Here is a 26,658-nt window from a genome sequence, read left to right on the forward strand (position 1 = left end):
AACAGTGATTTACATTAAGCATTTATCAGAATTTGGTTGTGAATGGATATAAGAAGTTTTGACTTATGATTTGTGTAAAAAAAAAAAATCAGTACTTTTTTCCTGAATCTGCTGTTTTAAGAATCTAAGTTCCTAAGTTGTGGAGGGAAGGATGGTGTTTGTCTTTACATCTCTACAAAGTAAAGATGGCAGATTTTTTAAGGTATCGCATTAACCCCTCAAAAATTCTAAGATTAGACCAGTAACATTCCTGGTAAAATTTTAATGGTCGAGGTCAAAGATAACACTTTGAAATAAAATGCTCTTGAACAACATATCTTTGTGTTCCTTCAGTAGATTTGGTTTAAGATTAATTGATGGTAGGGTTACAATAACACATATGCCTGAAATTAGGTTTTGGTGATCGTTGATGAAGGTTCACATCGGGATGTATGTATTTTTTTTTTTTTTTTTAATTTAATGTATGTATTTAACAGGAGATGAAGCTCAACACACTTCTAACAGAGGACGTGGAGAAACTTGTGCCAATTCTATACCAGATAGCAAGGTAAGTCTATTCTCAGGTTACAGTATTAGCACTATTAAGGAGAATGCTGTGCTGTGAATATTCAATAATTTGTAGTGTTCGTTAATCAGTCCCATGAATGTGAATTTGATAGAATGATACAGTAGTTGTTTCATGTTTCAGTGACTTGAAGTGTTCCAACTACACAGACTATTACTGTAGAGACTTCCAGCAACTTTTTGATGCTGTAGATGATGTGAGCCAGATTACTGAAGGTACTCTAATATGTTCTGTGTTTTTGTTGAGAATATAGAAAAAGTAATGACCGCGAGGCAAATGATATTTGTACAATTAAGGTAACATTTACTAAAAGATTAAAATCTTCCTCTCTCTCCCAGAAAAAAATGTTATATAAATATATATGTGTATTATATAAAACATATTTTAGGTCACCCTTACATAAAATGTGATCAAATGTAGTAATTCTAATTTAGCTTTAAATAGAAAATTTCAATGTTTGAGATGTGACCCCCTTAAAGAAACATATTTTAGACAGATTTATGATAACGAGAGGAGAAATCAAGTTTTGTTTATTAATTGCTTTGTGTTTCTTATTCCTTTGGGATAGTAATATCGTTTTTCAGTGACTTGGATGTAATATAATTTCCCTTTGTTTACAGATCACCTCCACAAGATGGTTTACCCAGGGGTGTTTACTCAGTTTGTTCCTTCAGTGTTACAGTGGCTCCAGTCTAACTTGAGGGGAGATGATCCCGGCTCACTCCCTTACATACCTGGTGTCTGTAACAACATCAAAAATGTTATATCAGTAAGGAAGAATGCTAATCATTATTAAATAGTAGAGAACATGAGAATGGCTCTTCATTTGTTATGTAATTCAGCTTTAAAAAAAACATCTGCATGATCTTATTTTATGCCATCACTATTGAAGTTAATACCAATTAACAGATTTTTGAAAAAGTTGATTACCACAGAAAGAAAGCAGAATTCTTAATATTCATTATGAGGTGCCACAATATTGCATAACAAACCTACTTTGTTATTCTCTACAGCTTTATGCTCTGCTCTTGAAGAGAGACCTGGCCACAGAGCAGGCCATTGACAAATGTCTACGAAGAGTCGCTCCAGCGGGTAAATTTGTCTTACAATTTTCTACGAAATAGAGACTTATTGAAAGAGATTGGCAGTATTATTTTGTTTTTATGTCCCCGCCATTTATGGTCCCGTCCCGTCGCATCGCGTCCCAAATCAGTATATACCACCTAACAACTTCATTCGGACCTTTCACTATTATTTCACATGGGGGGCGGGGGCATTCATGTCTTACAGACATTTTCTAGTTTTTTTTATTTTTTTATTTTAAGAAATATGACTTTAGCAATAATATTAAACTTTTTTATATTTCGACTGATTCTCAACAAATGCTCTATATGGTCATGCTTCATTCTTTAACTTCATAACACCATTCTACTCTCTCTGATGTAGGTCACCGAGCACCAACCTGTGATTTATCCATGTCTAGGAGTTTCTCGAGGAGCTTCTCTATATGTGTACCGAGTGCTAGTGTTCCAGAAAGGATAGTCCTATATATGACAGAAATTGGTAAGTTATAATCTCTGGCATCACTTGTGTTAATGAGAATAGACAAATATAATTTGACTGATAATATTTGGTACTATAAATGATATTTAACAGCTTTAATATTTACAGTACTTATTTTATGAGGATAACAATTTGGGATTAAACATAATGTGGTTTATGGATATATATTACATTAGTGGATCAGTATGACAGTGTTATGATATGGGTTTGAATTTGCCATTGTGATCCTGCAATCAGCGGAGGGGGGCAACACTCACTGTGACTGAAAGTAGGGATTAGCTTTTTACAGGACAAAGAAATAGTATTTCTTCAAAATATTAAGATATTGATAGGTGATCAGTCTTGGGCTTTTAAGATAGTCGGAAAAGTTAGAAATATTTATAAACAGTGTATCAGTGTAAACAGTGGCATATTCAGATTAAGTGTTTTTATTCTGAAGCAATGAGGATATCTTCTGAATGAAATAACAGTTTAAACATCTTTGCTACACAGGCATGACTTACCAGGATCTAGAATACTTGCCTGTAGGGGTGTCACTTCCTTTGCGGGAAGCAATCTTTCACTGCAGATGTAACGCTCCTTCTGATTGGACAGAACAAGCATATACATTGATAGGTAGGTAAATACTTCATTCAGTATGAACAATGTGAATATTTTTTATTTGAGCAGAGATCAATGTATTACCTACTTTCTCGAAAACAACACCAGTACTATGGTTGTAACTCTACAACATCTCCTATAATACTGAGCAAGTGAAATTTAGTTAACATTTCAAAATGAATTAAAGAATTTCTCAATTTTGGCCTAATGAAAGATTCTTAAAAACTGTGTTTTGTTTTATTAGTATAAATTCGGAAGAAGTTAACAAAAAAAATTTACAAGGAGAACACCACACTTATGTACTTGTGTTTGTAGGGCGACAAGACCTCTCCCAGCTACTTGGAATGGAAAACAAGAAACCTCAGGCTCCCCCAGGGATCTACACCAAACAGCCGCATCCACAATCCAAGCGTTCCAAAGACGAGGAGGACGGTATGGAACATATGGATGAGGAGGTAATCACTTAAGAGGGTATAAAGCTATTCACAGTTTTCATTTCATGTCGAGGGCACATGGCATTTATCCTGTATATCAATTTTCCTATCAATCAGCCTATTTGATCTATGTGTGCAACAGTTTGTCTGATAAGCCCAACAGTTGAATAAGGTTCATGTTAAACACTTGAAGCATACACAAGGTGAATATTCTAAGCTGTAATACATGTGTAAAAAACAATGTTCCTTTATTAAATGTTTATGTTTGCAACAGTTGCTGAGACTTCGGTTCAGTGATGATCTACGAGTTCAGGAGGTGCGTAGGTTATTACAGTCATCACGTCCAGCACGAATAGCCCTTGTGCAGCGTCCTGAGGTCAGGTAGGTACTCTGCACAAAAACAAAAAGCTTTTAAAAACGCAAAATTTTTATTGGGAGTAAAATTAGTGATATGTTTATATAATATTTTCATCATGGTACATGTTAAAATTGAAGGCAATTTATGGCAGTCTTTCATATTTTTCTGAGGTTTTGTGGATGATATCTGCTTGATGATCCTCTGTTTATCTCTATCCAATTTATGTGTGAGCAATTTCTTTCATATATAAACTTTCTGACCATTTGTCTTGTGATACATTTCTTTTTTTCAATCACATCGTTGCTATCCATTTAATGTGTGAGCATTTCTTATAAATTTTCCTCTGCAGCGATCATGACTTTATCGAAGAACAAGAAAAACATTTGTATTCCATATGTATACGGACCATGGCCCTCCCTGTTGGCAGGTATGTACACAGAATTTACACATTAGCATGTGTGATTTACAATTTACATTATGTTGTTGTGACAAGTATTCAAGTGAAAGTATGCATAGATAAAGCATACAGCAATCAGTTTAAAATTTCAATAAATACAAATTCAAAAATGATATTCAATATATAAGCCACATGTTGTTTTTTCAGAGGGATGTTCACCCTGTCAACATACCATCCGCTGCCCACAGAGGCTATTCCAATTCCAAAACTATGTCTGACAGGCAAGGCACCTCCCAGGTAAGTTATAGCCAATAATATACCAGAAGATAATTTTCAGGAAAGTTTTAGTCAGAACTTAAAAGGAATGGTGGAACATCTCCAACAAGGTATAGCCCACAGTATACCAGAAGAAAATTCGGGAAATGTTTTGTTTGAATTTACTTGAAGGGTAGAACACCTCCAACAGTATCTCCCTGGTAGGTTGTAGTTGACAGTATGCCAGAATGTGCTTAAAGGTTTAAGCCTTAACTCAGTCCAAAGGGTAAGGCACCTTTCGGGTAAGGTATAGCCCAAATTTCTCCTAGAAATACCTCCTGGTTATAGTACAACTTTTAATTGAAGTTTAAGCCTTAAGTTAACTTGAAGGGTAAGACACATCCAAGATAAGTTGTGTACCAAATTGAACCTGGAGATACCTTCCAGAAATGTGAAAAGTTGAAGTTATAGCTTCAAATTAACTTGAAGGGTAAAACATCCCCACCAGATAATATTAAGCCCAAGGTGTAGCCCAAATTTTAATCGATGGCAACTCACAGAAAGGTTGCAGACTAAACTTGTTCCATTCACCTGGTTCTGAAATATTAAGGATAGGCATGTTGTTTGACATTAATGCATAAAAGTTTTTTCTTTATCATTAATTTTTAGAAATGCAACTGTAGACCTGACCCATATAGACACACCAGCCAACATGTCTGCCTGGCCACAATTTCACAATGGTGTAGCAGCAGGACTGCGGATAGCAAACTCTTCACAGGTAGACACTACCTGGATCATCTACAATAAACCAAAAAGTAATGAATTCACCAATGAGTATGCTGGCTTCCTCATGGCACTTGGTCTGAATGGTCACCTCAACCTGAACACCCTCAACATCCATGATTATCTCAGTAAGGTAGGTCATACAGCGATCCTGGAAAAATTCATTGTAAGAAGTTTAATACTGTTCTTATGGAAGCTTCAACCTGGGTGTACTTTCTTAAGCTATTATTTTGAGAATTAAAACAAAGAATAATGATTGATCTTTAGCTTACTGTAATAGATTGCCACAGAGTTAAGGTAATGCATTTTCTTACCTTGCAAATGCATTTTCTTATCTTGGACCTACACTTAAGGATAGAAATTATAGCAAATGTTTGACACGTGGTATACTATCAATAACCTTTTCTTTCCTTGAGAGCTTAGACAATTTGCTCTTTTAAAACCTGAAAGAAACACTATAGTTTTCGTGATTATTCATCTATAAAAAGAGCACTTATTGAATGTATGTTAACGAAAGATTGAGTGTAATGACAGTGTACAATATGATGAGCAAATGTTGAGTTTCAGTTGCCATTGTTTGTTATATCTGACAGGGCCATGAGATGATTACTGTAGGACTTCTCCTGGGAATGGCTGCAGCCAAGTAAGTGTTAACCATTTAAATACCTGGCCTGTGATCATTGTATAACATTTTCATCATTGTTGTGTACAAATATCATATCAACTTTATACTTATTTGGTGTAGTATAAAGAGATTGTAATGCAAAACATTTCAGAAATTTCAGAAACCCGTTTGTGCTAAATTTTTCATGTTTAGCACTTATAACTGTGCTAAATCTTTCCTGTTTAGCATTTATAACTTGTGTGTTGTATTATATATGTCTGTATGTTAATTCTTTAGAAGAATTGCTTGACTGATATTCAGTAGTAACATCAGTAAGTTTTGATTAATATCTTAGAAGATTTTAAATGTTGATCAGATCAGAACTTGAATTTTTGAATTGTTAAAACTTTGAGATAAGGATTATTGTCACTTTTGAATCAACCATGACATTAAGTTGTTTTTTCTTGAATGACAGTTTGTTCCACTTTATTTGAAAGAAATACTGCCCTTTGTTGTTTTGGAAATGTTGATTTCATCCCGAGGTCTCTTCAACCGATTCTGTTGAAACTTTGATTCAACAATTTTTGAAGGAGTTTTTGCCTTTTCTTTTTTTAACACTTTAATTTTGCACATTGATGTTCTTCCTCAGTCTTTCTTGAATTCTCATTAAACTTGGTAGGTTGTATAACCATCATGAAATCTTGTTTTCCTTAATGGCATTGTGATTTCACAATTTTGGGAACAGGTATTACCCTTGGTCTTTTTAGCAATTTCACCTTGTCATGATATCTCCTCCTTCAGTTTTTAACTAATTTCTTTGAAGCTTGTGTTCTCATGAACAGCATTGTAATTTGACCATGTTTAAAAAAAATTATAACCCTTTGTATTTTTCAGCATTTTAATCTTGTCCAGAGATTTTATTTTCAGTGTCCCCTATCTCTTTATCATTAAAATTGATAGCTCGCTTTTCCCTCTTGAAATTTTGACTCATTGTTACTATTTCCGTATTGGTATCCCTAGACATGGGATTAACATATGTTGTTTCACCTGTATTCCTTTTGTTGATTGATTTTAGCGGAGGTATTTTATTGTTTTTATAGACGAGGTACAATGGATCTGGCGACCATGAAGCTGTTGAGTATTCATGTTCCAGCACTACTGCCTCCAACTTCCACCGAATTAAATGTTCCTCACAACGTACAGGTAGCCGGAGTGCTGGGGGTGGGACTTGTGTACCAAGGGACAGCTCACAGGCACACAGCAGAGGTTCTTCTGTCAGAGATAGGTAAGGAGTATTGGTAGAGAGGAGGGAAGAAAATATTTTAACATATACCATCCACAGTTAGAGTGGAGATTCTACTGTCTGAGAAAGGTAAAAGTTATTGGTAGAGGGGAGCGAAGAAACTGTTTTAAGATATACCATCCACAGTTAGAGTGGAGATACTACTATCTGAGATAAGTAAAAGGTATTGGTAGAGGGAAAGGAAGAAACTGTTTTAAGATATACCATCTACAGGCTCAGTGGAGATTCTACTGTCTGAGATAGGTAAAAGGTTTTAGGGAGAGATATTTTAACAGACACATAGAGGAGGTTCAGATGTCAGAGAAAGGGAAGGTGTTTTTGGGAAGGGAGGGGGATACTGTTTCAGGGTATCACCCACAGACACACAATGGAGGTCCTTCTCTTAGAGATGTGTACAGAGTATTAGGGGGATATTTTATATTTTTATCAGGTTACTGACACATGGCAGTGATTCCTTTGTCAAAGATAAATGAGGGGTGTTAGGGAAGATATTGTGATATTAGGTATGAAATATCAGAGACGGGGGTTGGTGTACAACATAAAGACATATGTTATACAATCACAGATATAGGCATGTCAAAAGTAATGTATATCACTAATATCACTATAATTATTGTGTTCCGGTGATGTCACTTTTCAAGATCGTACAAAAGACACGCAAGTAAAAAAGTGCCTTCTAATAATTTAGAGTTAGATACGTTATAGTCAAACAATTAAACTGCATGATACAGCTGTTTTATCCTTCTAGAACTTGACAATGATGCTAGGGGTCTTAATTTTGAAGTCATAATTTCTAGGATATTTCTTTAGAGATATTTAACTGCCAGAGAGATAAATTAAGCATACGAGAATCTTAAAATCATTTTTTCTTCTGTGTGATACATAAAATACAATGACTTTTCTTAAAGGGTTTTATTTGATAATGTTTGATATGAACTCTGTTGGTATAAAAGCACAGCGTATGTGAAAGGGTGACGTTTGTAATATGTAGGTCGACCTCCTGGACCAGAGATGGAGAACTGTAATGATCGCGAATCCTATTCCCTTGCTGCTGGTATGGCTCTAGGACTTGTCATGTTTGGGGTAAGACTGTCAACATTTTAAAAAGAGCTTTATTATATGTTATTGAGCCCTTGATCTGTGAATATTATAGTGTCCTTCCTTTTTATGTGCATCCACCTAATCATTGTTAAAAAAGGCAATTGTAGGATGTGGAATTCAAAATTCCACATGGTGATAAGGTAATATGTCAATAGGCAGTCAAATTTCAATTTGAATGGTCAGTGTCTTAGACCCTGGAATATAGAACTAAACTAGTGGACTTGCTGGCCATGACTGTCCAAATTTCATCCAGTTACATGCTCTTGGGTCAAAGTGTAAGCTTCTTAATTCAACTCCTGGCCACCATTGTATCAGATCACACCATCTATATATTTTAAGAATTAAAAAGTCTATTAGGCATATTTTCTAAAATCTATTAGGCATATTTTCTAAAATCTATTAGGCATATTTTCTAAAATCTATTAGGCATATTTTCTAAAATCTGTTAGGCATATTTCTGAAATCTACTAGTTATATTTCTACTCTTAATGACATGGTCTTAAGTACTGTTTCACATGATAAATAGTTTAATATCATTTATCTGTGAGTCTTGGATTTTGTGTTTCTTGTGTACCTTTTTTGACCTCTCACAATGCTGCTTTGTTTGGACAGAGAGGCAGTGAGATTGTTGGCACCCCCGACCTCAGTATGGCCGACACATTGTATCACTTCATGGTTGGTGGACACAAAAGGCCATTGGTAAGAACTTTTAAGGCAAGATAAAAAGTTTGTAGAAAAGTCTTAGAAATGTTGACGGGCAAATACCATCTGAAATGAGTACTTTGGAAATTATAACCCACTTATTTTTCATTTTATTTCTGGACACATTGATAATTCATTAACCCATGTCTTGGGCTACAAATTTACCAATAGTTAACTTCCAGCAAGTCCTGTTAGATTTTGCTATTTAAATTGAATTCTAATGTAACTTTGGTCAGGAAGGACAAAAATTTGTGTTTGACAAAACATTTCTGTAAATAATATTAGAAATAATTATAAACTTCCTTCATAAATTTGAACTTCTATGGGTTATCTTTTATAGAGTGGGCCAAATAAGGAAAGGTACAAGTCACCAAGCTGTCAAATTAAGGTAATGCATCAATACTTAGAAGCAAGCAGATTTTTGGATCATATGTCCTGTTTCATTGTTAAAGATACAAGTAATTTAAGCCTATTATTCTTCTGTTTCTAGCATATGATCTACTAGGTCATTTTGTGTGAAGTTAACAAGAAAAAAAACCACTATCAGTTTAAACAAAATAAAAACTTATAGACTTATCATAATACTTGAAAATTACATGTTTGTTTAGTCTTACCAAATGTCTTTTCCTTTGCTACAGGAGGGTGACAGTGTGAATGTGGATGTTACGTCTCCTGGGGCTACATTAGCTCTCGGTATGCTCTACTTCAAAACCAACAACAGGTAATTTAACATAAGTCTTGCTCATGGAGACGATTTTTGTATAACAATTGTATACTATCATAGCTTAAACAGGATTGATTAGATTCTTAAAACCCACTATAAATAGGATCAAATATGAGTTATAATTCAAGTAAAATTCCACTGTATATGAGTTTAATTTTTAAGTAAAAATCCACTGTACATGTCCTAGAAAATTGGTTTTTGCCCACATTATGAAATGGTTTTAACAATGAAAGTTTGTTATGGCTATTTCTACGAAAGTACTGTATGAATTTTTCTCAAGTATGTAGGTTCCACTTGATCCATAGTTATCAGCATGGATGAAATAAGATGTCATTTTTTTTACATTTATCCTCTCCAACAGTGCTGTTGCTGAATGGTTGATTGCGTCTGATACACAGTTTATGCTGGACCATGTTCGACCAGACTTTCTTATGTTAAGGGTAAGCTTAGACTGTTTCTATTATAGACAATGCATTTATGGTTATGGTTTCTAAGTTTCTGACTCACATTTGCTAAATATTTCATCAGTTAACTCTCCAACCATTGAAAACACGCTTACATTGACTAATGGTTGAATGTTGTAAACTGAAATATGGTTTGATTTCTTTTTTCAACTTTTAAAAAGTAAAACAGGTATGTTGCATATCAAATGTTTTAAATGTAAAACTTGTATTTTATTCATTATAGAATCAAACAATGAAGTATAAAAAATGTGCTTTAATTATGATTTTTTTTTTTAGACATTGAGTCGTGGATTGGTCATGTGGGATTCTGTTATACCAACCTTCCAATGGCTTACTGGAAACCTGCCACCTGTAAGTCCCTATTTATACTAATTTCAAGACTGTACTCCACATATATCTAATCAATGATAAAGTGAAAGCCAACATTATTCCTGATGTAAATTTCAATTCCAGCTTTGATGATAGAATGCTTCATTGTATTTCCTAGTCAGGTTTGATGAAATATTAAAGTGAAGTTTTGGTTCTACAGATCATACAGAAGTATGCTTTCACTCAAGGACAAGTTCAGGATGATGACACTCCTGTGGACTTTGAGACAATGAGGTAGATATTGTTTGAGGAAATGAAGTTTATTAATGAGCGCAAAGTATATATGTTTTGTCTTTTTTAAAGTTATTTTTTTCAATATTAATTTTAACACTTTAAATAGTGCACAATAATTTTTTTCAAATAGGCCATGGATAATTTAGAAAACCATCAACCATTGCAGTTATATCACTCTACAGACTACATTTCACAAGGGAGTTTGCTAAAACTATTGATATTATAACAATACATTGAATGTTTCAAGATCACCTGTACTATTTATAGAAATTTGTCAATACCGTAAATATTCGCGTATAGTGCGCACTTTTTTAAGCTGAAACTGTCGTGTCAAAAAGGGGGTGCACACTATACGCAGGTACATGCCATTCCGGGGGTTATCATTCCCGAGTTCTGCATCCGCCATATTGGATTACCTCCCTTCACATAGTTATATGTAAAAGTATAAAAACAACAAAAAAATAAAATGTTTTAATCATCTGCCATTCACGCTAGCATTACGGTATATCACTCTACAGACGGAAGTTTTTACATTTCACAAGCCCATCCCACCAATGCCCAAAGTTGGTTGACCTCTCTAAAACTATCGGCGATCGATATTAGCTCTCTCTCTAACAATACATTGAATGTAGTCAAAGTCATGTTAACTGTCATTAACCGTTAATTATACAATCAGCCAAGCCTTTCATGCTTGTAAGGTCACCTGCGTAAATTTGTTTACTATTTATAGAAATTGTGGTTTCAATAATTGAATAAAAGTCAATTAATTTTTCTGTAGATTTTTTTTTTTTTAAATCTGCAAAAAATTAGTGCGCACTATCAATATTTACGGTAATTTGTAAGGCTAGCAAATTTTGTCATGGATGTTCCTTCTTCACTGCCAAAATAATCAAATTATGGCATAATGGTATAATTATGCATGAATCACATGACATGGATGACATGAGTGTATTACATGTAATGACAAGTTAGATACATGTGAAAAGGACATTTCTGAAGATAACATATTACACACCATGTTTGTAGCCAGGCGTACTGTAATATAGTGGGTGGAGGTTGTATGGTGATTGGTCTGAAGTTTGCTGGGACAGCCAACAAGCAGGCTTTTGATACTCTGGTAAGTAAGCATAATCTGTACATTATACTATTGGACATGAATTATAAGAAGTGTCACAAATGTGAGACTTATATTCAGATTGTGTTTATTTTAGAAACTATTTCCTTAGATTGGAATGTTTTTACACTTTTGTGTCATGAATTATTGATAAGGTCGATGAAGTCATTTATTAAATGTATAGATTTTCAAAGTTTGAAAGATAAGATTCCTAGTTATATGCCCTGTTGGTCTTTGTTTGCAGAAAGAGTGTATGCGAATGTCTCTGGAGATTGTGTCCTGTCCAAGTCATGTGGAACAGGCTGGTAAAATCACAGTTGAGAACACCATGATGTCTATTCTCCTAGCACTTGCTATGGTAAGTGTTTCAAAACTGGACGATAGGGGATGACAAGGAGTAGGGCTTAACAGGAACAAATAACATCAATCCTACCATTTTTTGATCTGTTAATTCACAGTTTAGAGCAGATATTAAACATTTTATAAAATTTTCATGAACCAAGATTATTCCCGTTACGAGGTGTTGTCTTCAGTGTTTTCTTTACCAGTTGATGTTTACATATAATGCCACGTCAAAGTTTACATGATCAAAGAAATATGTTTGCAAAACTTGATTGAGTGCATATTTGCGGAATGGTATCATAACATCAAGTTCAAGGTAGGATTAGATTTTGGTGCTCAGCAGTGATGTTTAGTTTGTCAGTGATCTAATCCTATTCATGTAATATGATTGAAATTTGTGGAGATGAAAAGAAAATTGATTGTATACAAGATATGCTGAACCTAGCATTAGATTTGATTTGTATAAACGTTGATATTTTCATTAAGATCACTCTTTAAAAACATAAATTCTGTGAGTTTGTTGTATGTATAATCATATACACTCTTTCCTTATCTGGAAGGATATATCTATGTAAGTCACCTCTTCTTTTTGCCTTTAATTCTAAGTCTAGATAGAAAAGCGAAGAGTTTGTGAGTTTGAAATTTTTACAAAAAAATTAAATGTTTGATACATTGTAGTAAGAAATTTGATATCTAAGTACCAGGTATGCATTGTTTCTCATTACATGCTTTTTAGATTGATAACAGTTTTTTGATTGTACTAGTGTTATCGGATGTTGTAGGTGATGTCAGGGACTGGTAATCTGGAAATCCTGCGAATGTGTCGAATGTTACGGGCTCGTGTAGGCCCACACAGTCTTGGGGTGATGTATGGCTCACACATGGCTATCAGCATGTCTCTGGGGCTTCTCTTCCTGGGCGGGGGCAGGTAAGACAGAGGTTTGCAATGTTCCAGTGTAAAGTGTTTATCAGATCTTATTTAATGAGGAATGTGTGTCGACTGTTCTTAAGAAAAAGGTTTTGCCAATTTCTTACCAATGGAGCCATTCTGGCACATTTATGAATTGGCTCATTACAAAAGATTTCATATTGTCGATTGGACAATATAACAAATTGCCAAAATTATTGGAATTTTTTAACCAAATCGATTGTGGTATGTACATTGTAGTAAGATCTAAATGACTCTGTTCCAGGTACTCACTGAAGACCACAGCTGACTCTATAGCCGTGATGCTGTGTGCTTTCTATCCCAAGTTCCCTATACACAGTAATGACAACAGGTAAGCAAGGACTTTATCACATCTCTTTTTAGTCATGCAGACATCAAAAATGTGTCCTTTTATTTGATACTGTTCAAAAATGGTGTTGAAGGTATTATCGCTTTAATTAAATTAGCTGGATGATTAGGACTGGTGTTGTATATTTGAACATTTTGTTATGTTTGTTAACAATGCTTATTATGTCTGTGTTGAAGATACCACCTACAGGCTTTGCGTCACCTCTATGTGATGGCTGCCGATCCTCGCCTTGTTCTCCCTCGTGATGTGGACACTGGACACCCATGCTATGTACCCATGGAGGTCAAGTTTAAGGTATGTGTGAAACAAAGATGGTTGGTGCTCGAAATTCATTCAGTCATGGTTAATCGAGCTTAGAATACTAGATATATACGAGAGTACATAAATGAAGCAAAAAATAAGGACTGATGCATTCGTTCTGTGTTCAATTAAGTTTTGAAGGTCTTATTCAGAGACTGAAACTGGTTAAAGCATGAAAAAGCCATTTTCAGTTACTACCGATGAAGGGAAGGTGTGAACGACACACTTACTATAGTATTGAACAAAGTGTTGATACTATTGTATTGAAGTATTCAAATAATTGAGTCAAGTATACAACGACCTCTGTGATTGGTCGGGGGCGGAGTTTAGACAACCTGAATAGTTGATCTGACACCCAATTTGTTCTGGTAGGCGTAGTTAATGTACACTATCAGTTACATAACAATTACTAAGTAATCGCTGGAAAAATGTCCGACGACGGCAACAGTACGCAAAATTTTCTACGTCAGGTTGACCCAGGTTTGGCGAAATATGCGTCAGAATTCAAGAAATGTGATGTCAGCAATCTTAATAACTTGCGATATTTATTACCAAGTGAGGTAAATTCCATGGAAATGCCACAGGTGTACAAACGAATGGTGATAGATAAGATCATTAACATGCAAACGCCAGAAACTAAAAGTGCATTTAAAACGAAAATGATGGCAGATGCCGGCACGGCCGCATCACATCCACCTAAACGGCTGAAGTTTGAAAACAATGTTGATATATATTTTGTACGTAAATTAGTTCTGTACTGAGTAACTTTCGTTTTCTCGTTGTACCATCGATAGAAAAGCAAGGTATCATTGTGTTGGGACAACCCAATTAATTAAGCCACCTGTGACTTGACTCTTCCAATTAACCTCTCGCGACAGTCGAGTGTTAGTAAAATGCCGATGTCTGCACAGAGCTCCACCCACAATCGAAGACTTGGCTCTGCCAATCAGAGAGCTTGTTGCATAAATTTAAGGAATTCAATTGGTGAAGTACTTCAGTACAATACTATCAATACTTTGTTCAGTACTACAGTACTTGAAATGTTCACACCTTCCCTTCATCGGTAGTAAGACAAGAATTCTTAAAAATATAATTTAAGCTATCAATGAAAGCTTGACAAGAAAGAGCTCTTAGTAAGTCAACACAGTTTGAAGGTACATCATGAAATCAGCTGTTATCTAGAACCTTACCTCACACTGTTAAATTAGCGTCTACTTTTATTTTAAAACTTTAAGGCATATTTTTGTGTATTTTTATGTTTTCAGGATACAGATGTATATAGGAATGTCTCCTTCAGTACATCAGCACCCTGTCTTTTACCAGAGCTGGATATCATAGAAGAGGTATGCAGAAAACGTATACATTGGTTGAAATTAATTGCATATGTTAAACAATATCATATCCAAGGCTTAAGGTATTTGTTAGATATGTCCTAAGAAACAGATTCGGAAATATTGCAAGTTATTTTTGTTATTATATCTTTTAAAAATATAGGTGATTGTTTTGCAGGTAAAGATAACTGGTCCACGATATTGGCCTATTACTTTCCATCTCAACAAAAATTGGAACAATTTACAGTGAGTATGAAACATATATTGGGTATATAGATATTGATTTTTGTGTTTTATAATCAATAGTTCAACAGGTTTTTATTGTTCAGTAAACAAAAGCCTCGTAAACTAGGAGAGATCCCTGTTGGTTTGATAAACTACACTATGTTGTTGACTTCATTTGATGCACTATATTGCTAAACCTGTGTGGAATATACAAAACAACGGCACATTGTATGTCAAACAGCGGGCAGGTTGTTTATTGTTATTATATCTTTTAAAAATAAGGTGTATTAACCCTTTTATTGTTAACCTCCATACATTTGCAGGTAAATTATTGGTCCACGATATTGGCCTATTATCCAAACAAAAATTGTATTGGGTATATAGATTTGATTTTTGTGTTTTATAATCAATAGTTCAACAGGTTTTTATTGTTCAGTAAACAAAAGCCTCGTAAACTAGGAGAGATCCCTGTTGGTTTGATAAACTACACTATGTTGTTGACTTCATTTGATGCACTATATTGCTAAACCTGTGTGGATTATGTTCCAGACTGGTGTTACAAAACAACGGCACATTGTATGTCAAACAGCGGGCAGGCCACTTGTCTTATGTAGAAGACCCAAAGGTATTCCTCAAAAGCACTTGAATTTACATGACAAATTCAGAATAAGAATTAATTCATTTCAGCAGTGATGATGCTTTGGTATTAACCCTTTTATCTGTTAACCTCCATACATTAATGTTCATTTCCAAATTTCCTTGAAATATTATTCTCAGATTGATAATCACTTTAATTTCAATTATCTTACGGGTTTTTACGGGTTTTCAGCTTGTTCATTAGTTTTACTACAGTGGAGTTTATTACTTAAAAACTATTACATTTACTCATGAAGTGGTGTCATAGAAATAAAATTTAGTATATAGAGTAAAAAGAAACTTTTGTGAAAGACATACAGCTAAGTTTAAGGCTTTAGACAGGAGATATTATGCTGTCTTTAAAAAAAAGTTGATGAGGATAAAAAAAATTACTGGTAGGGATATCTTACTCCCTGTCCCAATTCTCATATTTATTGCAAGATTGTCCTATCAGTTTACAAATGACTGTATCAAAAATGTAATGTTTTTTTTATGTAAAGGGCTACAGAAGTATGTTGGCCAAGTCACTGACCAGTGACCACTCAAGCCATTCTTCAGTAAAGGTAAGAGAACATAAGAGAGGAAATTCATTCATAAAGGCTCTGATTTTCTTCCTTTGGTGTAGCTTTTGTCCTCTTAAATTTTTTGTTCTTTGAGCATTAAGTTGCTTCTTTATTGGTCCTGGCCCGAAGATAACATTAAACCTTACGCAAGATGACATTTCTGAATTTAGAAGGGAGACAATTTAACAGTTCATATAGTTCATGTATCCACCTATTTTTTAAGATGGCCTGTTTTGTCACAGTGATTTTTCTGAAGCTCACGGTGAAGTTCTTGAAGATAAATTTGGATTATCTTGGATAGGTTATCAAATCTCTTTGATATATAAAAAATCCAGCTATGTAAAATGAAAACAGTACAACTGTTTAATCTCTTTTATCTTTTGCTCCTTAAAAATCGCTATCTTTTTTTGTAACGAGATGATAAGTCCTATATCATATGACAAGTAATAACTGACTGGAGACAGAGAAACTGATACAGAATTTTTTAGGATGTTTTAACATTGAAACACATGTATCATGTTGATCTTTTATTGCAGCCTGATGTTGTGAAAGCATTTACATCTGACCCAAGACTACTTGCACTTACGGAGTACTTCCTCAACACAAAGAATATGAAGGTATTTTACACAATGTTTAATTCTTTATCCATGTCGACTTTGATCTTAACATCCTTGATCAGTTTCAGCATGACTTGTAAAACATCAGAACCCATGATATTGTATTGATAGAAAATGTGCTGCTGTTTGCTCTTGTAATATGCTGCTGTAGTTATCTATAGCAATTTCATTTGAATATGTGAATATTCTCTTCTTTGTCAACAGGATGTCGACTTCCTTCAGATCTTGTCCTCCATTGTGTATGAGTGTGTGACAAAAGAGAAACCGGAATCTATTCCTTCCTATGTAGATCTTCACCAGGTAACTATAGGTTTTATTGTAGACTGGTGGTTGTCACCCAGGAATAACATAACAGATTTTTCTTTTTCATCAGTAAAATATTGACTAGTCATAGCAGAGGTTTCACTTCATTGGACTTGATATGTACAGAGGCATATGATAAGGAGGGTTAAGAAAAAAGGCCCATCATAGTTTTGGCTGAAAGTGGTATACAATGTATGTGGTATTTCAATTGTAAATAGCTTAAACATGCATTTTGTTTGATAAATATCAAAGGTTAGAAGAAGTCGTTTGTCACAAAAGTTAACACAATCAGTTTGAAAATTATTAAGCTTTCTTCTACTGTATATTTTGAGAAAATTATTTATGTACTTTTTGAGAACAATAGTGTGTTAACACAGCAAGGCTAGAAAAGGAGGATTTCTTCGCTCTAGTGTTGCAAAGGGATATAGCCAGTTTTTTTATCCCTTTGTATTGTATGTCCCTAATGTAACAGGTGGACTATTGTCATCTACTGTAAAGACTTCAAACTGGGCTTGTTAATTGTGCATGGGAGACTTTGAAGTTGAGAATTTGAAGTCAGTGTTTCATATATTAAGATTTTTAAACAGCTATTTGTTATTTCTTAATTAGTCACTGGACCGGACACAGTTTGGGAAGAGGACAGGAGGAGTGTGTCAGCTAAAACTAGTCCTAAGTTACTACGGTAGCAGGTTCTGCCTTGGTGGCAGAGAGGAGACATCAGAACAGCTCATGAAGCTTGAATTCCTCATGGCTCTCAAGTCAAAGTTGGAAAATATTCTGGACAGGTGGCAGACAGGTAAGGAATGAAACTTGAATGCTACCAAGCTGTCTGAACAAAAAGAAGTTTTATTGAAAATGAAGCCTGAAGAGGAAAATTGCAAGTTGATTTATAATAAGGATTCTCAAAAACATTAAAAACATGTTATTGTAATTACCTTGAAAAAGTGGCATAAAAATTCTTTTCTAGATTCATGAAAATACCTATCTCATATCCAGGGGCAGTCTTTATGTTTGAAAATCTTTTGTTCAAGTGGGCATTTTTTTGGCATGTTTTGTTTTCATTTTAATAATTCACTGTGTAGACATGTTTGTGTCTTCTGTGATAAAGCTATGGATACCCATTTTCTGTAATGATGATTCAGAAAGTTTGTGGTAATAGACGTAACCTTACCACTAAGTGTATATTTAATGCGAGGCAAATTTTAGCGAATTATCGCTTTTTAGTTAATTAATGCCATGATGAGATCCACAATAATTGCTCTATAAACAAATCATACAGGAACACCAATTTGTTTTATCAATGTTGTAATTAAAAAGTATCTGTCCATAAAATGCTTAAATATAATTACTCTTAAAATATACATACATTTACAGTATTAATAATTGCTCTTGAAACAGTAAAGCTCCATTTGATGTTAATACAAGTTGGTCGATAAAACTTGTTGAAATGAAACCATGCTGGTTTTGCAGATAATATGGACCTGTTGGTTAAGTACCTACAGGGAGAAGTGCTAAAAGGCCAGGAAACTTCACATCTCTCTGCCTATCTCTGCTGGTTTGAGATACCCACCCCTACACAGATCTCTAAAGTCATTGTAGAAGGTACGTTTGGATCACCGATATGTCAGTGATAAAATTCCAGTGTAGGCTGATATTTCAATTTGTAAGCCACTGTTTTCAGTAATTGTCAAGATGTATAACAATGAAATTTTGTAACATTATGACAGAGGTAGATACACAAACAAATGCTTTACTGATAACACTTGGAATGCTTAAAAGAGTGAAAAATGAATTGTGGTTATGATTTGGTACATTCTTTTGTTGCTGAATTGATACTCTCTTGTATTATAAAATGTTTATGGTAGTAATCACCTGTACCTTCAGGAGCTCCTACACTGCCTGTGCTTTGTGCAAACCTTCCCCAGCTCTCTGTGGGCACTGTGATGAGAATACTCACCGCTTGGCAGGCAGCTGTGTGAAGAACAGAGGAAATTATGTGACCATCACATTGTCTTTAAACTTGCCAGGAGCATGATAGATTTATTATCATACCAGAGTCTTGTGGCCTGTGACCTGACAAGTTGGAGATTCACACAGTTCTGGGATCTTTGACCTACCAGGATGCTGTTAGATATAGAGAGTCATCTACTAGTCCATGAGCTGAATCAAGGATGACAATATTCACGTCCGAGTCATAACAGAAGCTTTGGCTATATAGGACACAGGAAGTTGATAGAACAGGTAATGTAAACGACAGCTAGATGCAGAGTTGGAGCTGATCGTATGATGGACTTGTGATTTTATATGTCAGGATGCTGTTGGAATCATGAAGAATGTCATGTGAACAGACATTGCTCAAGATTTTCAAATAATTTGAGAGAGTCATGGGCTTTTAATATGACAGACTCTCAGACTGGAGAGAGTTATGTGAGTTTGAAACATGAACGGGGTATAAGATTCAAAGAGACAGTTGTGTGAATTTGAAACATAACAGGAACTGTTAGATGCATGGAAACATTTGAGCGAGTTTGAAACTAGACAGGGACTATAACATACATTAAGACAGTTGTGTTAGTTTGAAACATGGACGGGACTAGAAGATACAAGGAGACAGCTGTGCGAGTTTGAAACATGGACGGGACTAGAAGATACAAGGAGACAGCTGTGTTAGTTTGAAACATGGACGGGACTAGAAGATACAAGGAGACAGCTGTGCGAGTTTGAAACATGGACGGGACTAGAAGATACAAGGAGACAGCTGTGCGAGTTTGAAACATGGACGGGACTAGAAGATACAAGGAGACAGCTGTGCGAGTTTGAAACATGGACGGGACTAGAAGATACAAAGAGATAGCTGTGCGAGTTTGAAACATGGATGAGACTAGAAGATACAAGGAAACATTTGAGCGAGTTTGAAACATAACAAGGACTATCAAATACATTGAGACAGTTGTGTGAGTTTGAAACATGGATGAGACTAGAAGATACATGGAAACATTTGAGCGAGTTTGAACATAACAGGGACTATCAAATACATGGAGACAGTTGTGTGAGTTTGAAACATGGACGGGACTAGAAGATACATGGAAACATTTGAACGAGTTTGAAACAAGACAGGGACTATCAAATACATGGAGACAGTTGTTTGGGATACTATCAACAAAACAGTAATGGCCGACTCAAGAATAACATCTGCCAACATCAACAAAACGAAGGCTAAGTAGCAAGTCTGAACTAAAATGTCCCTACTCAATGTAACAGTACTATATGTATATGTTACTAATTGTTGTCAATGTTTTAGTATAGATAATAGTTTCAACACATCTTGTAAGCATTACAAACCTTCCATTCTTGTTACAATGCATTATTAACCAAGTGTTTATATGTGCAGTCAGCCTTATCGTTCAATTTTTCTTTTGAGTTTATATGAGCGAGTTAAATGAATATGAACATGGCTTGAAATACAGTGATAATAATATGCCACATTAAGATGTTATAATCATAAATGGTTTGAAATGTCAGGATGTTGAGCCACAAACATAATTGTGGAGATGATATGAAATGTTTTGATAATCTAACTGCAGCAAAATAGCATAGCCCACTAGTCTAATAACTGATATACATCTCATTGTGATTATCTGGATTGAATCGTCAGAATTTCTTTTATTCATTGCTGTACAAGAAGTTCACATTTCATTAATTCATTACGTAAAATATTGAACGCTGAATACAAATGACACAGAGAATTGTGATGGTTTATCAGTGTTTTATTCAGCTACAGAATCCTATAACACTGTTCAAGAGAATGTAGGAGCTTGTTATATTTATGAAATAAATAATTCATATTGAGAAAGAAATTGTTCCTTGTTTTTTTTTTAGCCCACTATCATCAGATGTGGGCTATTCAAATAGTTATTCGTTTGATTTTGGGACTGATGGAAATAGCAAAATAACTGTTTTTCAATGAAGTTTGTTATCACTATTTCTTGAAAAGGAAAAAAAAGATTTCTCAAATTTCACATGTAGGTTCCCCTTGTACTCTAAAGGCGGCCATTTTGGATTTTGAATTTGAAAGTTTAATATCACTATTTCTTGAGAAAAGTATATGTATTTCTCAAATTTCATGTATAGGTCCCTTTTGGTCCACAGTTGTGCCCATCTAATTTTGGGACTGATCAGACATACAAAATGGTCGACAGGTGGCCGTCTTGAAATTTTGACTCTGAAAGTTTGTTATCATTATTTTTGTAGAGATAATGTTTAAATCATTCTTAAATTTCATATATAGATTCTTTTAAGGCCCTAGTTGTGCCAGTTTGAGTTTGGGACTGAACAGAAAAACAAAATCGCTGACAGGCGGCCATCTTGGATTTTGACTAGTGAAGATTATTGCTTATCATTGCTATTTCTGCAAAAGAATGTTCAAATGTCTTATCATTAAGAGCAAAACCAGAGAAAAGAAGGGAAAAGAGCATATAAAGATCAACCAATGTTGGATGCTAAAATCCCTCTGGGAACTTTTTTTTGTTGTTGTATTTTCTAACATGGTATACATTGAGACTAGTTAGGGTTTTTCACCATTTGGTGAAAAGACCTATTGTTTTTGTTATGTTTCTTCTTCTTCTTCTTATTATTATTTTTCTTCCGAACTTTGTGGGTTCGTAATCTTTTAAACGGTAAAGACCACACCTAATATGTATTGACTATGTTATAGGTACATACTGGAAGGTGACGATGCAGATTTTTTAAGTAGGTCAAAAATCCAATATGGCCGCTATGACGTCATAAGTTAAAAACTTTAAAACGGCCGTAACTCGAAAACCGTTGAGTGTACAAAGTTTGTCCAATTATGTTATTTGTAGACAATTTCCTTTTCTAACTTTTCCCCATGCCATTATAATACAAAATATGTCTAATAAAAAAGCTCGCTGTGGGGTCAATATTTGAAAATTTTTTTTTTCAATTTTGATTTTTCTTGAAAATTTCTTTAACACATCGATGCAGAATGTCCTTCCGATGAATTAAGTGATTTTAGTTTTTCTGTAACGTTTACCACTTTCGTTGTATGCCATTTTGAAAATTTCCTTTGATCTTTTAAAAATGCCGACAATTTGGAAAAACTCGATCTAGATCTTTACCAACGGGCTTTTTTTGGAATAATTTATATCAGAAAGGTTTCCCCAGATGTCCTCTACCATTTAGTGTCATTTACAAAATCATCAGAAAAACAAAATGGCCGCCATGACGTCATATCCGATATTACCTAAATGGCTGTAACTCAAGAACGGCTCAAGCTATTGACTTAAGCTTAAAGCAGATTATAAACATAACCCTGCAAACATATTTCGTCAGAAAAAAATTTAGATAAATGGTGAACTTCCGGTTTCTGGTAGGGGTCAAAGTTGAAAACTGCAATTTCGGGTTACAAACTTTGACAAACTTCTTCTCAAGTTCTGCAAAGCCTTGAGTCTTGATATTTCATGTGTAAGATGTCTGATCAATTATCTATCAGATTTCTTGATATAAATGACCTTGACCCACTTTCAAGGTCACAGGAGTCAATTATGTAAAAATCGTTAAATGGTAATTTCTCCTTTGTTAAGCTGCCGAAAGTCTTCAACTTTGGACATAAATATTTTGTGGACATTTCCTGTCGAGTGATATAAGAGAAACGTACCTCAAATTCAACTTCCGGTTTGCGGTAGGAGGTCAAAGTTGAAAAGTGCTATTAAGGGTACCAATCTTTGAAAAACTTCTTCTCTAGTTCTGGATGGCCTAGAGGCTTGATATTTCACATATAAGAAGCATATGTAACTGGCAACAAAGTTTGTTAATATAAATGACCTTGACCCACTTTCAAGGTCACAGAGGTCAATTAACTAAAAATCGTTAAATGACAGTTTCTCACTTTCTAGAAGGCACACAATGATGAAAATTGATTATAAACCTTCTGTAGACACTTCCTATTGATTGTCATAAGAAAAACTTCCTTAAAAGTTCAACTTCCGGTTTTCGGTAAGGCACAAACTGGGAAAGAGCTATTTAGGGTACCAATCTTTGAAAAACTTCTTCTCAAGTTCTGGAAGGCTTAGATGCTTGATATTTCATATACAGGAAGGATATGTAACCGACAACAAAGTTTGATAATATAAATGACCTTGACCCACTTTCAAGGTCACAGATGTCAATTAACTAAAAATCGTTAAATGAAAGTTTCTCAATTTCTAGAAGGCATACAATGATGAAAATTGATTATAAACCTTCTGTGGAGACTTCCTAGTGATTGTCATAAGGAAAACTTCCCTCAAAATGTCAACTTCCGGTTTCTTAATGGGGTCAAAGTTCAAATATACAAAATAGGGTACAAGTGTTCAACAATCTTCTTGTCAAGTCTCACAAGGTCTAGAGAACTAATATTGGTGATATATTGATCATCAGATGTTACATTATAAAGCTTGCAAATATGAATAACCTTGACTGACATTCAAGGTCACAGGGGTCAAATATGTTTGAACCTTTAAAAAGTGTATTTCTTCGTTATTATGTAGTTATATCTCCTTAACGTTTCAAGATTCAAAGATCATCTTTGGATATGTTGTAGAGACTTACAAACAAGGAACCTTTCTCATATATCGTTATCAGGATAAATGTCAACTTCCGGTCAACTTGTCGCCAAAGAAGTGAAAAGCCCGCCAAATTGTTAACAACAATTTCTAGTTTAAGTTGTAGTTTTTGTCAGATGTCTGTCTTTGTTTATAGTAATTTTTAAGTCGATTAGGGTCGGTTTCTAAACATGGAAACTGACACCATTACGAGTTTTGAGGCTTGTCATAATTGCCGAATTGATAATAATAGTAAACGATAGGTTTGGATAGGATATAATTGCATACTTACCTCATGGTTATTAAAAGTAATACCATGAAATAAAAAGCAATTGATGTTTCTGAACGCCTGAATGGGTTCGGATTTGCTAACTAAAATGGCATAATCTCACGAAACTCTTACGAAAGTTTCATACATCAATCTCATTGCGTAGGGAACTAATGTTATATAAGCATAGACCTACACTCACTTAAACATGATAGTTAAGAGAAAGATCCATTTGGAGCATCTCCTTTCTACTGAAAAGACTTCAATATTAATCATCAGTACAATTTTTAAAATTATAATAACAAAGAAAATATCATGTTAGTCCAACTTTTGTAAATTCACAAATATGTAAATTCACATTTACATATCTTATGTTAGTCCATCATACAAACAGTGTGGTGATCTTAAGTGTATAAAAGATTAGTCATCAGTATGTCCTGTTTGCTGTTTAGTGATCTACATCGTATTACAATACAAGTAAAACATCATTTACAAATGCATTAAGCAATAACATTTCTAGAGAGTAACACTGCATAATTCAGATAAGACCTGTAAAGACGCATCCTGTAGATCTGATATTATTCCAGATCACACGTATTTGTTCGTGGATGTCAAATAAATAGGGCAAGTATAAGCCCTGTAGCATCTCTATTCTTGTAGAAATGGACAGCAACAATCTAATGTACCAAATTTCTTATAAGTTGCTGCATAAAAATTAAAATGAAGGTCAAAGAGTTCATTGCGTTAAAAAATACTTATTTCACAGGTAAATCTATTAACATGTACATCTATTAGTCATTGCCTGCTAACAAATGATAGCACAATGGGAATTGTTAGAACTTAATCTCTCCACTGTAAAGGTCCAGAATACAGGAAAATGATGTTCTTAATTCCTTCTGGGACTCGTCGAAAACCAGAATTTAGATCATGGAAAGTACTCGTGTAACTAATGTTTTGCTTGATCTTTTTTTTCGTGGAAAACAAAAGAAGTTGTATGCCCGATGTCTGTGGTTTTAAATTCTTTATCTTGAACCAAGCAATCAGATTTATCGACTGTTTGCTCAGCATTACATAAGCAGTTTGGCGATATATAACCAGGTTACACAAGTCACTTATGGAAAAAGTAGTCGATAAGTTTCCTGTATTTCCCAATGTTCTTTGTTTAAAACTATATAACTACGGCAGCATGAAGTTATCGATTATTTTCTTTAAATAATCCATTATGTGACTTATGTATACAATGTAGTAAGCTTATCAACATATCAAAATGCCATACTATGTCGAAAGAAGAGACAAGATAAAGATGGAAGTAATTAAATGGAAGGGTTAGAAAAATGAAACCTTAGAGAAATATGTGTATACTATGGTGACAGAACAGAGGCATCTGGTTTAAGATCTAGATATAAATAGGGCAAAACATTTTCTAGTTATTTCTTTAATTTAGAAAAAAAAGTTAGTGGCATTAGAAAGTTGACACAATAAAAAGCTGACAATAGTTGTTTAGCAGTGATATAACGTTAAAACTTAAAAAATAAGTTTACTTAGAAAATATTAATTAAACCTGAAGGTAACATCAAAAGACAGATATGAAAAGTTTTCAGGAGTCTTGTAAATATCCTCCAACAGAAACTGACAGCGTAATTAAGTATTAAATGAAATGTAATATAATTTTTACATTAAAGGAGTATAATCACTGTAATAACAGATGGTGTTCAACATCTCTAATAACCACTGATTATAATGTCAACACAATCAAGTGGGAAAGGATTGTTCATATCAGATATTACAACTATTTTCAAACAACAAGACTGGTAGTGTATGGTTCAAATTAGCTCGGATACCTCTAATTAAGTGATCCATAAATCCAAATTAATTTAAAACAAAGACATACAGCTTAAAAACAAACCACTAATCCTTAGACATTGATACAAAGGTTGAAACAGTTCGCCAGAACACAATAGAAAATTAATTTGACAGAAACTCTTTAAACAAACTCGTTGATAAACAAAAATGGATAGTGGTTCCGTAGTACATATAATGATAATAACAGTAGAGAAAACGATACTCGGATAGATGAAGACTTCTATATGATATAAAAGGGAATTGTTATTCTATATAAAAAGGCAAAAAAACCAACACAAACTTAGGAAGATCAATTCAACAATATTTTTTTTCAATTGACAACATGTTTGTCGCTCCATTAAATATTTCATAGCCGTTAGGCAGTGAAGGGATTTTCATCAGAGATTTATTCAAAGAACTGTTTGCACATAATATAAATTTTGTTTATATTGAATAGTCGCAATAACTTCTCTTTCAATTCTGAAGACGCTTTATATCATTTTTTACGCACGAAACAAAATTGGAATAATAACATTGCACCAATCTCATTTTAAAGAAACAGACGTTTCATAAAATCTCATATGAAATAAAAATTCACATATCAAATAATGTATAAACATTGACATATATTGCCATATATAAGAACATACATTGACATGTATTGCCATATATAAGAACATACATTGACATGTATTGCCATATATAAGCACAGTACATCAACATTGTTCATTTGTCATGTATCAGCAAGCACTGAAAATGAC

At 34.2% G+C, this 26,658-nt stretch overlaps 1 protein-coding gene across 3 annotated transcripts in view; it reads left to right on the forward strand.

Annotated features, from left to right (window-relative positions):
• The window catches only part of LOC132551133 (anaphase-promoting complex subunit 1-like), a 34,100-nt gene extending 13,107 nt beyond the window's left edge, over positions 1-20,993 (forward strand). For all 3 annotated transcript variants that reach the window (XM_060215247.1, XM_060215262.1, XM_060215255.1), the window contains 34 exons: positions 477-547; positions 689-780; positions 1,186-1,334; positions 1,579-1,657; positions 2,012-2,128; positions 2,621-2,743; positions 3,044-3,183; positions 3,437-3,543; positions 3,870-3,947; positions 4,125-4,214; positions 4,842-5,088; positions 5,549-5,598; positions 6,660-6,844; positions 7,854-7,945; positions 8,576-8,662; positions 9,006-9,053; positions 9,304-9,386; positions 9,751-9,829; positions 10,130-10,204; positions 10,383-10,456; positions 11,483-11,573; positions 11,815-11,928; positions 12,695-12,840; positions 13,106-13,192; positions 13,387-13,504; positions 14,776-14,853; positions 15,020-15,087; positions 15,616-15,691; positions 16,203-16,265; positions 16,802-16,882; positions 17,087-17,182; positions 17,795-17,981; positions 18,656-18,787; positions 19,070-20,993. In XM_060215247.1, the coding sequence (XP_060071230.1) occupies positions 477-547; positions 689-780; positions 1,186-1,334; positions 1,579-1,657; positions 2,012-2,128; positions 2,621-2,743; positions 3,044-3,183; positions 3,437-3,543; positions 3,870-3,947; positions 4,125-4,214; positions 4,842-5,088; positions 5,549-5,598; positions 6,660-6,844; positions 7,854-7,945; positions 8,576-8,662; positions 9,006-9,053; positions 9,304-9,386; positions 9,751-9,829; positions 10,130-10,204; positions 10,383-10,456; positions 11,483-11,573; positions 11,815-11,928; positions 12,695-12,840; positions 13,106-13,192; positions 13,387-13,504; positions 14,776-14,853; positions 15,020-15,087; positions 15,616-15,691; positions 16,203-16,265; positions 16,802-16,882; positions 17,087-17,182; positions 17,795-17,981; positions 18,656-18,787; positions 19,070-19,164 (3,498 nt within the window). In that variant the 3' untranslated portion in view covers positions 19,165-20,993. The remainder of the gene's footprint in view (positions 1-476; positions 548-688; positions 781-1,185; positions 1,335-1,578; positions 1,658-2,011; positions 2,129-2,620; positions 2,744-3,043; positions 3,184-3,436; positions 3,544-3,869; positions 3,948-4,124; positions 4,215-4,841; positions 5,089-5,548; positions 5,599-6,659; positions 6,845-7,853; positions 7,946-8,575; positions 8,663-9,005; positions 9,054-9,303; positions 9,387-9,750; positions 9,830-10,129; positions 10,205-10,382; positions 10,457-11,482; positions 11,574-11,814; positions 11,929-12,694; positions 12,841-13,105; positions 13,193-13,386; positions 13,505-14,775; positions 14,854-15,019; positions 15,088-15,615; positions 15,692-16,202; positions 16,266-16,801; positions 16,883-17,086; positions 17,183-17,794; positions 17,982-18,655; positions 18,788-19,069) is intronic.
• Positions 20,994-26,658: the final 5,665 nt, after the last annotated feature.

This window comes from Ylistrum balloti, unplaced genomic scaffold (genome assembly GCF_031769215.1).
Source record: "Ylistrum balloti isolate Yb309-2 unplaced genomic scaffold, AGI_CSIRO_Ybal_v1 Utg369626, whole genome shotgun sequence".
Taxonomy (NCBI): Eukaryota; Metazoa; Mollusca; class Bivalvia; order Pectinida; family Pectinidae; genus Ylistrum; species Ylistrum balloti.